This window comes from Cephus cinctus, unplaced genomic scaffold (genome assembly GCF_000341935.2).
Source record: "Cephus cinctus unplaced genomic scaffold, Ccin1 Ccin1_scaffold3082, whole genome shotgun sequence".
NCBI lineage: Eukaryota > Metazoa > Arthropoda > Insecta > Hymenoptera > Cephidae > Cephus > Cephus cinctus.
This window is the reverse complement of record NW_014334457.1, coordinates 505179-516841: the sequence shown is the minus strand read 5'-3', so window position 1 is coordinate 516841 and position 11663 is coordinate 505179. Positions and strand designations below refer to the sequence as shown.

General features: G+C 34.1%; 4 protein-coding genes across 15 annotated transcripts in view; 3 read left to right on the top strand and 1 right to left on the bottom strand.

Annotated features, from left to right (window-relative positions):
• The first annotated feature begins 36 nt into the window (after positions 1 to 36).
• Positions 37 to 2503, top strand: LOC107274411 (mitochondrial fission 1 protein). Of its 4 annotated transcripts, none has more exons than XR_003061794.1 (6): positions 37 to 189; positions 528 to 644; positions 1074 to 1283; positions 1355 to 1460; positions 1534 to 1695; positions 1775 to 2503. XR_003061794.1 is itself a non-coding variant. In XM_025091666.1 (4 exons), the coding sequence occupies exons 1-4, from the start codon at positions 600 to 602 to the stop codon at positions 1623 to 1625; spliced, it is 453 nt and encodes a 150-aa protein (XP_024947434.1). In that variant the 5' UTR covers positions 373 to 599; the 3' UTR covers positions 1626 to 2503. The 4 variants fall into 4 exon arrangements, 1 of the variants encoding a protein (XP_024947434.1); XR_003061795.1 differs by lacking the exon at positions 37 to 189 and adding an exon at positions 195 to 213; XR_003061793.1 differs by lacking the exon at positions 37 to 189 and having other exon boundaries at positions 373 to 644.
• LOC107274410 (peptidoglycan recognition protein) lies at positions 2312 to 3787 on the bottom strand. Of its 2 annotated transcripts, none has more exons than XM_015753532.2 (4): positions 3573 to 3762; positions 3278 to 3491; positions 3059 to 3177; positions 2312 to 2984 (listed from the first exon to the last, which is right to left on the bottom strand). In XM_015753532.2, exons 1-4 carry the CDS (start codon positions 3622 to 3624, stop codon positions 2800 to 2802), a joined length of 570 nt encoding a protein of 189 aa, XP_015609018.1. In that variant the 5' UTR covers positions 3625 to 3762; the 3' UTR covers positions 2312 to 2799. The 2 variants fall into 2 exon arrangements, with proteins under 2 accessions (XP_015609018.1, XP_024947433.1); XM_025091665.1 differs by lacking the exon at positions 3573 to 3762 and adding an exon at positions 3763 to 3787 and having other exon boundaries at positions 2321 to 2984.
• Positions 3788 to 3920: 133 nt separating this feature from the next.
• Positions 3921 to 8201, top strand: LOC107274407. Of its 6 annotated transcripts, none has more exons than XM_015753522.2 (7): positions 3921 to 4130; positions 4336 to 4569; positions 4631 to 4804; positions 4885 to 5086; positions 5149 to 5344; positions 5420 to 5505; positions 5598 to 8201. In XM_015753522.2, the coding sequence occupies exons 2-7, from the start codon at positions 4383 to 4385 to the stop codon at positions 8068 to 8070; spliced, it is 3318 nt and encodes a 1105-aa protein (XP_015609008.1). In that variant the 5' UTR covers positions 3921 to 4130; positions 4336 to 4382; the 3' UTR covers positions 8071 to 8201. The 6 variants fall into 6 exon arrangements, with proteins under 6 accessions (XP_015609008.1, XP_015609005.1, XP_015609006.1 ...); XM_015753519.2 differs by having other exon boundaries at positions 3921 to 4138; XM_015753520.2 differs by having other exon boundaries at positions 3921 to 4178.
• A 154-nt stretch (positions 8202 to 8355) lies between these two features.
• Positions 8356 to 11663, top strand: part of LOC107274405 (UPF0489 protein C5orf22 homolog) — a 265028-nt gene continuing 261720 nt past the window's right edge. For 2 of the 3 annotated variants that reach the window (XM_025091660.1, XM_025091658.1), the window contains exons 1-3: positions 8356 to 8592; positions 9182 to 9327; positions 11234 to 11383. In XM_025091660.1, coding sequence (XP_024947428.1) covers positions 8383 to 8592; positions 9182 to 9327; positions 11234 to 11383 — 506 coding nt within the window. In that variant the 5' untranslated portion in view covers positions 8356 to 8382. Of the gene's footprint in view, positions 8593 to 8678; positions 8926 to 9181; positions 9328 to 11233; positions 11384 to 11663 lie in introns of those variants that run through there. The other variant, XM_015753516.2, reaches the window with a different exon arrangement.

Here is an 11663-nt window from a genome sequence, read left to right as displayed (position 1 = left end):
AATTATAATTAACATTTTGCATGCATAATTTATGTACCGTTCATTATTATTTTGTTTAGTAGTGATCGGAACTATCTTTCGGTGCATTCGTAAGCTTTGCAATTCAATAAGTAAATCGATGTAGAGAATTTCGTGGCTCTCTCGCTATTAACTTGGTCTTTGACTCAAGCTGATATGAGACCAAATCTGGTAAGATGTTTTTCGTCATCAGTTGTAAGTACTTTTTACAATTACTGTAACTTCGATGGAAGAAATTCGTGATCCGAAGTTGTGCATAATAAATTTCTGTATGATTGCAGTAGAAAAATTAGTATTTTGCACGTAATTTAAAAATTGCTAATTAAGACGGCGTTTGTCGTTGAGCTGGCAACACCGGATATTACTTAAGTGCCATCTGCTCGTGAGATTGCACCTGGCAATTTTTCGATTTATTAATAAAGAACGGTAGTGTTGGGTAGTATAGTTGCGTTGTTGAATCACGAAACTGCAAAATCGAAAAAATTTCTGTATTTTTTTGTCAATTAAAGGAGTTCACACGACTTCTGAATCACGAGAAATAAGAGAATTATTTGGGAAGAACGAAAACTAATCTTGGAATCATGGATGACGTTTTGGATGAGGTCGTCTCTACTGAAGATTTAATGGTGTGTGTTGTGTATTTATCAACTTTTTAAATGATATTTAATATCGAGGTTCTTTAAATATATACTGCCTATTAAAGATTCTTTTTAAATTTGTTTTACCGTTCATGCGGCAAATTTGAGGTTAGTCGATTCTATTGAGTCAGGTTTTCCTTGACAGATTACGACGGTAGCTCGTCATTACTCATAATACAGTATACTTTGGACCCGGATTATATCATTTATGTTTTTGAAGTTTTTTTTCAATTTCTTATTTTTCATATAATGATAGTTTTTTTGACAATGATTTTTAGAACTTCAGTCATTATTATTAATTTTCTGATAATCAGTCACTAACAAGTTTTATATATTGCAGCTTCTTGCTAATATTGGAATTAGCTACTTTTTTGTAAAGAATGATTGTTAGAAATATTTTGTTTATATTTTTTTTAGAAATTCGAGCGAACCTATCATGAACAATTACAGACTGGAAATGTAACACAAAAGGTCCAGTTTGAATATGCCTGGTGCCTCGTACGTAGCAAATATCCTGCAGATATCCGGAAAGGGATTATATTGTTGGAAGACCTTTACAATAATCATGGAGACAACGAAAGGCGTGATTGCTTATATTATCTTGCAATTGGGAATGCACGACTAAAAGTAATTAAATGAAAGTGAAAGATAAATAGAGAAGTATCTTAATTTTTTTTATACAATATTTATTATTACAGGAATTCTCAAAAGCTCTCAGCTATGTAAGATCATTTTTGCAAATTGAACCAGGTAATCAGCAAGTTCTGCATCTTGAGACTCTGATCACAAAGAAAATGGAGAAAGGTAATTCTTCTATTTTCCAGTGAAATAAGTGGAATCTTTAATTATGGTTTCTGTTTTGATTAATATTTTACAGATAGTCTTGTAGGCATCGCAATGGCAAGTGGGGTAATTATTGGCATAGCCAGTATTCTTGGTCTGGGCATTGCAATGGCCAGAAAATCCTAGTGCCGAATGAAAGATTACAGTAGCAGCTAAGCAGTTACCAGGATGTAAGATGTGATCGCAACGATAATCGGTAATAAAATAAATCATCGTGAAGAAGTATCGTAAAATGATGTGAAAAGTAATGAGGTTTCTTTTTTCCTTTGAAAAAGGGTAAAAAAGATATATGCAGGTAACAAGAGAGGAGATCATAGTGTACCAGTATAGCTCCAACAATGTTTTTAACAGAAGAAACCAAACTGGGAATGAAGATAAAAAATTCGAAAAAAAATTTGGGAAATTAAGCTAATGAAACCAAAGAAACCCTATGCAACCAAAGAAAATACTCTTTGCTCTACGATATATCTATATAAAGTTTATATTAGAAAACGTAAATGGCATAATATTGCATATATAAATGTACGCGGCTTTGTGTACTGCGTTTTCTTTGTTTTTTTCAGTTTTCCTTCCGATTTCGTTTTACCTGTTATGTTAATCTCACAGAGTGTCGGTTTTTCATTTAATTGTGCAAGACTGTTGAAGATTTTCTTATTGTAATGTTCATCGAATTCCCAATTTTCCTATCTACTTTCATATATTTTTTTTTTTCAATTTTTTGTCTAACATTCCAAAATGTGTGCAGTGACTCCGTTTTTGTTCTTTCTCAAAATTTTCTTAAGATGAATGGTAGATAAATAGATTTCAATCGATATCATTCATTCTAGTTTATTTTTGTTTTTATTTTATGTTGTCTTGCTGTAGTTCACAGGACCTCAGTTTGTTATAACGTTAAGCCACTTGCACGTCGCATCTTTACATGAGCTTATTGTTAGTACATTTGTATATAAAAGTGGTAAAAGCATGAGAGGAAATAAAACGAAGCTAAGAATATTTATGTAAAACTGTCCAATGTTATTCCAGAATATTCCATTAGGAAAATAAATATTTGACATTATCGCATTACGTATGTTTGCTCGCAACTTCAAATCTACTTCGTGATCTTTTCTTTTTACAGAATAAAAATTCCTGCTGAATTTTTTTTAAATCAAATATATAATCTGAAATTCACTTCCAATTACAATAACAAAGTTTTATAATAATTTTATAATTATTAATAATGCTTTTTTTTTATCACTGTAAAAAAAAGTACTGTTCATGCTTCATTTATCAATAAAGCATCGAAATAATTGTGCTTCATCTACGGATTGGAAACCCACTCAGGCCAGTTGCGAATTTTATTGAAAACTTTTTGTCCTGGACTCAACGTAGATGAAACTTGACGAGCCGCAATTACCCGGACACTTCTTCGCAAAAACCCGAGAGATTTACCACAACGAATCAATTTATGTGCCGTGTCGATCATTTGTTGACTTGGTTCCTGGTCTAAAACGAAAGCAAGGAAAATCAATGAATGTTTTATCATTAAAAATGTTAATACTTCATGTTACTTCACTTACCTTGAAATGATCCTACTAAGAAAACTCCTATGGATTTTTTGTTATAGCCATATGTATGCGCTCCTTCCTGATACCATCCACTACCTTCATATACGTTTCCATCGCTTCCAATTAAAAACCTGTAGCAATATATGAATAAATTCATAAAAATTAAAGTTCTAATGATATTGGCATTATTCGACTTATACGTATGTTGCTGTAGATTTGCATAGTTCTTACGAGATTCCAATGTCGTCCCAACCAAGATTGTCCATTTGAGATGACTGTATACTTCGTGCAATCGAAGAACAATCGGCAATTGTATTACATTGTTCTGTAACTGTGTGATGTATTATAACGTTGAGAACAGGAATTATAAGATAATTAATTTTCTTTGGTTCTCTCGCTCCCCATTCAGAACGAGAAATTATATTTGGACAGCTACTGTTTTCAGCTGAAAATGTATATAAATATTTAATTAATGTGACAGAACATCTGCATAGAAATCTCAACAATTCTTATTCGAAATTCTGACCTGCTCTTGATAAATTTAAAATTAATAGAAATATTAGTCCTTTTAGAATCATTGCAGATTTTCACCCAAATGGTGAAACAGCAACAGATTTCAATATTCTTGATTTGCAACAATTAATTTCTCTGCACTTCACAATTGGTACTGACTGGAATTTGAAGTAAGCCAGATGATAATGGTTATGCTTACTTACATTTATACATCCAAAGATATGTGAATATCTAGTAGCAGAAAAAAATAAAAAAGATTTTGCATAATGTCGGGGAACTCCCCTCAGTATATGTGAGAGATATGACGTTATATGTTTGTTTTTTCTTTTTAGTATTTAAAGGTTCGATGATTATTATTTGATCATTCGTAATCGGAAATTTTTTAAAATATCATCCAATAGGAAGTTGCACTTTTTGAAAAGTGCAGAAAGTGTAGACAACAACAAACCTAATACTATATTATTAAACGAAGTATACAGATTATTTCTTAAAAAAAAACCAGTTAAATGGAGAATATATTTATTGTGAGAATATAAACTCGCAGGCAGCGAGCAACGAGTGTTGATCATAAGTATGAAGGTACTTCAGAGTGAATGTTTAAGGTTCATGTGATAAAGCAGTTAGTTCATATAAAATAATAAAAATACAACTATTAGTTAATACGTCCCTTGAAATAGTCAAGTAAACAATTAGAAGTATTGATAACTATAGTTATGTGTTTTAAAGTGTGTTTTTAACCATTTTTACATGACTAAAAAATAATCAATTTATTGTAGGTTAAGTGATTCGCGTACCGGTAAACGTTTTCTGTATAATTTTAAAAATGCCTCATCTAATGGCACATGATATAAATACGAAAGCACGTACGAAAGATGTAAAAGTTTTGGAAGATGTTACTTTTTTTCAAATGGGACTATCACAGACTATTTTAGATGGATTGACCAGTTGCGGCTTTCAGAAGCCATCTCCTATACAGCTGAAAGCTATACCCTTGGGACGCTGTGGTTTTGGTACCTATACTTTGATTGTTTCTTTTCTTCTGTATATTATTAATTTTTTAAATCATTATAGATCTCATCATACGTGCGAAATCAGGTACAGGAAAGACAGCTGTTTTTGGGACAATTGCATTAGAGATGTTGGATATTCAGATATCATCTGTTCAAGTAGTAATTCTTGCACCAACTAGAGAGATTGCAGTGCAAATTTCTCAAGTACTGGTATCTATTGGTACTGAAATAAAAGGTAATTCTTCTATAATTAAATTTGCAGGGATGCCAGTATTTTCTATAACGATTTGCAATATAAATACTAGACTTTCTTAGGTTTACGAGTGGAGTCTTTTGTTGGTGGTATGGCGATAGAAGGTGACAAAAAAAGATTAAATGGTTGCCAAATAGCAGTGGGTGCACCTGGCAGGATAAAACACTTAATTGACAAAGGCTTCCTAAATGTAGAGCATGTTAGGCTCTTTGTATTAGATGAGGCAGATAAATTAATGGAGAGCAGCTTTCAAAAAGATATAAAGTCTGTATTTCAGATAAAGTTATGCATCTTTTCTGACTTATTTCTGACATTAAACGTTTTAGTTACATATACTCCAAGTTGCCAATCAACAAACAAGTAATAGCATCAAGTGCGACTTATCCTGGTGACCTGGAAACATTTTTAGAGACGTATATGCGTTCACCAATTTTAACATCACCAGATAATGATGGTCCAATTTTATTAGGCTTACGACAATTCGTATGCATCGTAAAATATCATCCAAATGCTATGAAGCAGGTGAGATAACAAACAATAATGCAATATATTAGAATTAGTCGCCTAATGAAATTAAATTATATCATTGGTTTCCAGGTCGAGATTAAAGTTCAGGAATTGGCTAAAATTTTTGGTAAAATACCGTTTAAACAGAGCCTAGTATTTTCCAACTATCAAACACGGTACTAATTTATTTTGAGAACACAAAATCTTTACAATGATTCAAAAAAATGGAATGTCCCCCATCACTTATTAATCATTATTTGGTTTGCAGAGCACAATCAGTTTGCAATAGAATAAATGCAATGGGTTTACCAGCCATTTACATAGTTGGAAATCAGGATATGAAAAAACGTATGGATGCCATTCGTAAATTAAAGGCATTCAAATGTAGAATTATGCTAACGACAGACTTGACTGCTAGAGGAATAGATGCAGAACATGTCAATATAGTGATCAATTTAGATATTCCTATAGATGGTGCAACGTATCTTCATCGTATAGGTAGAGCAGGACGTTATGGATCACATGGATTAACCATTACCATAGTATCTGAGAATGAACTTCCCACATTCAGAGAACTGATGCTGTCTGTCGGTGGACCAAATTTTTCGTTACTCAAACTTCCTCAAGATTTCTCTCAGGATCCATGGAATGCTGATGATTCTATCTTTGACAAAATTTGTGCTGAAAGCGTTCAGGATGGAGATATGGAAATCAACCAGGACATTGAAATCGATAAACTTATTACGGAATCTGAAAATGGCGCTCCAATTGCTACTAATTTATCGTCGCCTGAGAAAGTCTATGTGCCTGATGTAGAAGTGAATAAAAAGATTGACAGTGAAAAGAAGAAAGCAACGAATACTGGCACGATTAATGTTGAGCCTATGGAAACTTTATTCTCTGATATCAATATAGATTCTGTTTTAAATATTGATTCACTATTTTCAAAATGGTTGAAGAAACGTAGTGAAAATAAATCTGTTTCCAAAAAAGTGGATGAATCTTTGAGCAATCAATATTCAGCATTATCTATTCATGACCCGGAACGGGTTTATAAATTTGATTTAAAATATATTTCTGAAACTGCTTCAGAAATGCAGAAACTGAATAGGGGCATATGTTTTGAACTAGATTTACAGGAAATGTCAAAAGAAAATAGTAATGAATTATTTCCGATAGAAACGATTGAAGAGTATTTAAAGTACAAACCTAAAGAAATTAATAATGATAAATATGATACAGTGGGATCAGACATGAAAAATTTCGATAGAAAATCTGAAAGTGTCCCTGAAGATTTTACACAAAATGGTGTGTTTGTTTTTGAAATCGTTGATAATTTTAAGGGCCTAGACACAAATGCCATGCTACTACTTGACATATATAAGAATCTCCAAGAATGGATAATTGCTCAGAAAGAAGACATAAATAAAGAAACTAAAAAAATCAAGGATCCTGAAGAACTGAAAACGAGAAACGCATTCCGCTGGAAAGAATCTCTAGAATTTGAGATTACTATGTTAGAAAGGCTCATTGCTGAATCAGACGATACCATCTTACGTTGCGATAGAAAGTCTTTGTATAAGCAGTATTATGCAGCATTAAAAATCTTTCTTGAAATGCAAAAGAAATCATTACTCTGGTTATATCCAGATGTAAGAAGCGAAGCTGAAGTCAATGACACTTACTTGTATTCTGGACTTCGTCAGGATTTTGTTAATTTAATTGACATGTATAGAGAGATTGAAGATTTCAAGAGTAAATATGAAGACGGTTCTAAGGAATTTAAGTATTATCTCCCATATCCTGCAAAGGATAGTGATGTAATGCCTAATTTGATGATGTCAAGAATAGAAATCGACAGATATCGTGAGGCTTTAAAGTACCTCCATTCCCATCCTGACCCAAAGAGTAGATTCTTGAGAATCCGACAATTACTAGCGTTTTTACCGGAGGAAGAGTGTTTGGATATAGAATCCAGGATGAGGAAGCAAGGGCAAGATTCTTATGAAACAATGATAGATTTTTTGGAGAAAGAAAAAATCAATAGAAATGTAAAACAAGTGGAAGAAGATTGTAAAATAATATTAAGTGATAAAACGACTTTAAATTTATTTATTGCCAATGTAGAATGTTCAAAGTATAACCAGAGCACTCAGAATATTGAAGATAAATCCCCAGGTAAACAGGACTCTAAGACTGCAAGTAGGCTGATTCAGAAAAACACAACAAATCATACAGCTGGATCATTCACACCAGTTCAAACTAATAATGTAGCTTATGTTACAAAGAATTTAAGTTCAGATGATGGATACAAGCAGCATTCTCAAAATAAGAATATAATTTTACCATCTAATTCTTTAAGTGACAAAAGCAAAGTATCAAAATCTAAGATTCTGTCAAATGAGTCTGGATTAGAGGATGAGATTCACACTAATTTAAATTATAAGACTGAGGATGATTTTCTAGCGAATCACACAGCAATGCCAATGACACATTATCAACAGAACAATTCATTTTTGGATTCCAGTGTTAAAAATTTTAATCGATATTGGAATTCTCAAATTTATCCTCAGAAATCTAATTATTATGAAAATCACGAAAATGTTTGTTATTATACGTCAGAGCCAACAAATGTCTTATCATATAAAATGTATAATAATATTGAAGATTTTCTAAGCTCATTGAAAATGCAGACTCATCAGATACAATTAGAAGAATATTATTCTCAAATGTTACAGTAATTAACTAATGTGATGTAGCTATTTGTAAATATTCAGCTATACGTAAGATTTAACAAAATAGGTACATTTTATATACAGCTGTAAATATTATTTTGTATAACAAAAACAAATTATAAAAAGCGTAAAAAAAACCACGATAAATAATTTGGACCGTAACAGAGTACTACGTGAACTGAAATAAGAATAAATCTAGTTTTAGAAATCCTACAAATCTTCTACCACACTGAAGAAAGAAATGCACCAATTAAACAATGGTACATTCATAATACTTGAGCAAAAAAATTGCACATATATATATAGTTCAAATAAAGAATGGATCAACCCATGCCAAAAAACCGTACCGTACAAAAATTCGTCCTATATACTAGTAAAGCAGGTGTTTGGTCAATGGTAATTTCGTCTTGGATCGAGTTTCAATATCTCTCTTTCTATAAAACGGCTGTGGAAAAGAAAAAGAACAAGTACGAAAAATACAAAGGGCAACCTTCAAAAAACTTGTCCCGTGAGAATTGCAATATGGTGGTGAGTATAATGTGCCTCATGTATTACGATAAATCGAGGGGATCCCCCCATTCATTGGCGAAATAATCACCATTTGTGTTTCGCGCTTTATTTTGTATAGAACCTTCGGTCGGTGAACGCGTGTGCTCGGTAACACGACTCGTTTCATATCGTAGCAGTTATCCCGCGATTCTTGCTTGGTGCGAGTCGGCTAGTGTTTCGTTCTACTTTTAGCTTGGTTAGAGTTCCGGCTGTCATCGGTCTCTGTGAAAATCATTTGTTCTAAATCCAAAGATAATGTCGCGTAAATATTTCAAGAGCACGCCGATTTATGTAGCCGAGAGTCACGACGAGGTTCGTTATGTTTTTGTTTTCATATTGCTATTACGTTACACGGAATTGATTGGCTACAGGGTTATAAACTTGTTTGTAATTACGTGTCTGGCTGTGTGTCAGCACGTGTACGATGCTTGTTGTCATTTTGATATGACGTTTTCACCATCTATTATTTTACTCACACCATACTTTTACCTTGCATGTTTTTTCGTACGCGGTTTTGGGTAACCTGCTCCTTTTTATCATGGGTCTTTTTTTTTACTATCTTTTGCAGGTTTTGCCCTTTGTCTACCGGTGCATTGGATCCAAGCATTTGCCATTCGAAGGAAATACCCTGGTGCATCTTGATTCCCATCCCGACATGCTCTTACCAAAGGATATGTCGGCTGATACTGTTTGGGATAAGGAACGACTGTTTGAGTAAGTAATATTCTTTCTTTCTATTCTATTAAGCGATTATACCTATTTATCATGTAATTATACTGCCATTTCAAACTTTATTAACGGAATCCTCGTACCTTGCATAATTTTGATGATAACTTCTACAGTCGATAACGGTTATCGGCCGAGTATTTACTCTTTACCGACTGTGTTACACAAAGGGCATCAGTAGGTATTTTGTGTACCGACTTATTCACAGTTTATCTAAATTTGTATTGATCGGAGTATATGTAGCATTCTAAAGTTATACATATTTTACGTAACATTTAACGATCGCCGACAGTTGCTAAATGTGTAATACTAAATTTCGACGATGCAGGTATTGTGTTTATAAATCTTAATGGATCAAATAGCGTCACAAATAATTTTATCTGGATGCCTATGAAAGATTTAAATGGCGTGTGGCATTCGCAAAAGGTGAACATATCAGAACAAACCGGTAGAGATTATTTTCGATTACCGTGCTTATTTCGGATGCAAATAAAAATAAGAAGAAGAATACCTCCAACGTATATCATAACAATATTTAAAATGCATTTATAATTGCGTCTGTACATTTTTATGAATTGCTCTAGACATTTTTTCAGAAGACAAAAAAGTGATTGATTCCGTTATTAGTTCAGTTTGAGCATACCCACTGTTTACATTAACACTTAGAAAATTTGTATGGTCCTTTAGTGTAATCTTCCGTTACGATATATATATATATATATATATATATAAAATGCACAGTATTCATTGCAACGGTCGGTAACGTCTCAGAGTGCATCCATGGATAAATCCATTTGTAGATAATTATTACTGGCCGGCAGTGCATAAACTGCAGCCAAAGTCTGCAATTCCAACAGAATTTCCATCAGAATTGGTTGCATCGACATTTACGAGTAACTTAACCTTTTACTTACGCGAATTTCCACATTCTTACCATAGATGTCAGTAATTGCAATAACAATTAGCGACGAAGTTGATATACCACTTCACAAGCTCATCCATTCAACTCAACTTCCATTAATTAAAATATGTAAAAATTACACATCAACAACAATAATTGTCATCCAACCATAAATTTTCTCATAAACTCGCGATTAGTTACGAACCTCTCCCATCACTACTTCTCCTATCCAATCTTTTACCCAAGTGTATTTATGAAGTCTCGCACAGTGCATTTTCACATTCCCATCCTTAAACTCTCATCCATTCCGGCATCTCGCAATATCTGCCAACCAATTTTCTCCAGCGAATATTTCATCATGCCGCTCGCGATTGCTGTAACCCATTTTCTATACATATTATTCGGTTAGACCCATTCTGCAATCCATAGACATACCACCGCGACGCGTTGAAAACGTATACGCGAGCATACGCAAGCACTGCCAAGCGTACGCCCGCTGTCACATTACAGTTCGATGTCAGCAACTGTAAAAAGCAAGGCGCGTCTTCACAAGGAATGCGAAATATCGACGCGTCCTGGGACCGACGAACCTTTAGCTCGCATCGCGTATTCGACTCGCGGTGAACGGCGTCTCGCCGTGCGTGTCGATTTCCTCGCCTTCTCCGTCTTCCTTACCTTTCTCTTCGTGTTACCTTACTCCAGGAGGAAGCACTACCCGTCAGTCTGGTAGCTTTTTCGAGCTTTGTACAATACCGGCAATTTTTTTTCTTTCAAAATAATAATTTTTTTCCAGTACCATAATCCTCTCGAATATTCCGCATGGCAATGTTGCAGCTGATCACTCTCAGTGCCTGATATTTTAATTTGCTGTTTGAAGCTCTCGACTGAAACAATTTTCGTGCGCTCAGATCCAGCTGCAGTTGCGTATCTTATATGGACGAAGGAAACACGTGCACCTGGGTTAATTGGTAATTGCCTTTTTGTTTTCCACAGAGAGATCAGTATCGAGAACTGGATGCTGCCTGCTGTTTACGCTGGACACTTGAAGCATCTCGTATGGGTCAAGCCGCCCTGGGCGAATCAAATTGCAGATGGAGCTACGAGCTTTCTCATCGGGAAGCATAAGGACACCGGTCTCATAAGGTATTTACATTTAAGCACCTATACACACCGAATGGTGGCTATATATATATATATATATATATATATGTTTTTTTTTCAACTGGATAACCATAATTACGTTAGATTTAATGATAACGCTAAGAGTACTCCCAAGGAGCAGCACTTGACGCGTATTACACTTTGTATGTGCAAGTAGTCACGGTTGCTTCACGCTCGGACACGAGATAAGAGCTCGGATAAAGTGGGCAGTATGTTCGTAAGAATTATTTTCCACACTTTGAAGAAGACTAAAGAAGAGGGG

What these genes read in the sequence shown, in the direction of transcription:
- LOC107274411 (XM_025091666.1), top strand. Translation starts at nt 600, where the DNA reads ATGGATGACGTTTTGGATGAGGTCGTCTCTACTGAAGATTTAATG. An exon ending in TCTCTACTGAAGATTTAATG is followed by an intron (nt 645 to 1,073) that starts GTGTGTGTTGTG and finishes TATTTTTTTTAG; the next exon opens with AAATTCGAGCGAACCTATCA. An exon ending in TTGGGAATGCACGACTAAAA is followed by an intron (nt 1,284 to 1,354) that starts GTAATTAAATGA and finishes TTATTATTACAG; the next exon opens with GAATTCTCAAAAGCTCTCAG.
- LOC107274410 (XM_015753532.2), bottom strand. Translation starts at nt 3,624, where the DNA reads ATGATTCTAAAAGGACTAATATTTCTATTAATTTTAAATTTATCAAGA. An exon ending in TTTAAATTTATCAAGAGCAG is followed by an intron (nt 3,492 to 3,572) that starts GTCAGAATTTCG and finishes ATACATTTTCAG; the next exon opens with CTGAAAACAGTAGCTGTCCA. An exon ending in CTTAGTAGGATCATTTCAAG is followed by an intron (nt 2,985 to 3,058) that starts GTAAGTGAAGTA and finishes CTTTCGTTTTAG; the next exon opens with ACCAGGAACCAAGTCAACAA.
- LOC107274407 (XM_015753522.2), top strand. Translation starts at nt 4,383, where the DNA reads ATGCCTCATCTAATGGCACATGATATAAATACGAAAGCACGTACGAAA. An exon ending in CTTGGGACGCTGTGGTTTTG is followed by an intron (nt 4,570 to 4,630) that starts GTACCTATACTT and finishes AAATCATTATAG; the next exon opens with ATCTCATCATACGTGCGAAA. An exon ending in TATTGGTACTGAAATAAAAG is followed by an intron (nt 4,805 to 4,884) that starts GTAATTCTTCTA and finishes AGACTTTCTTAG; the next exon opens with GTTTACGAGTGGAGTCTTTT.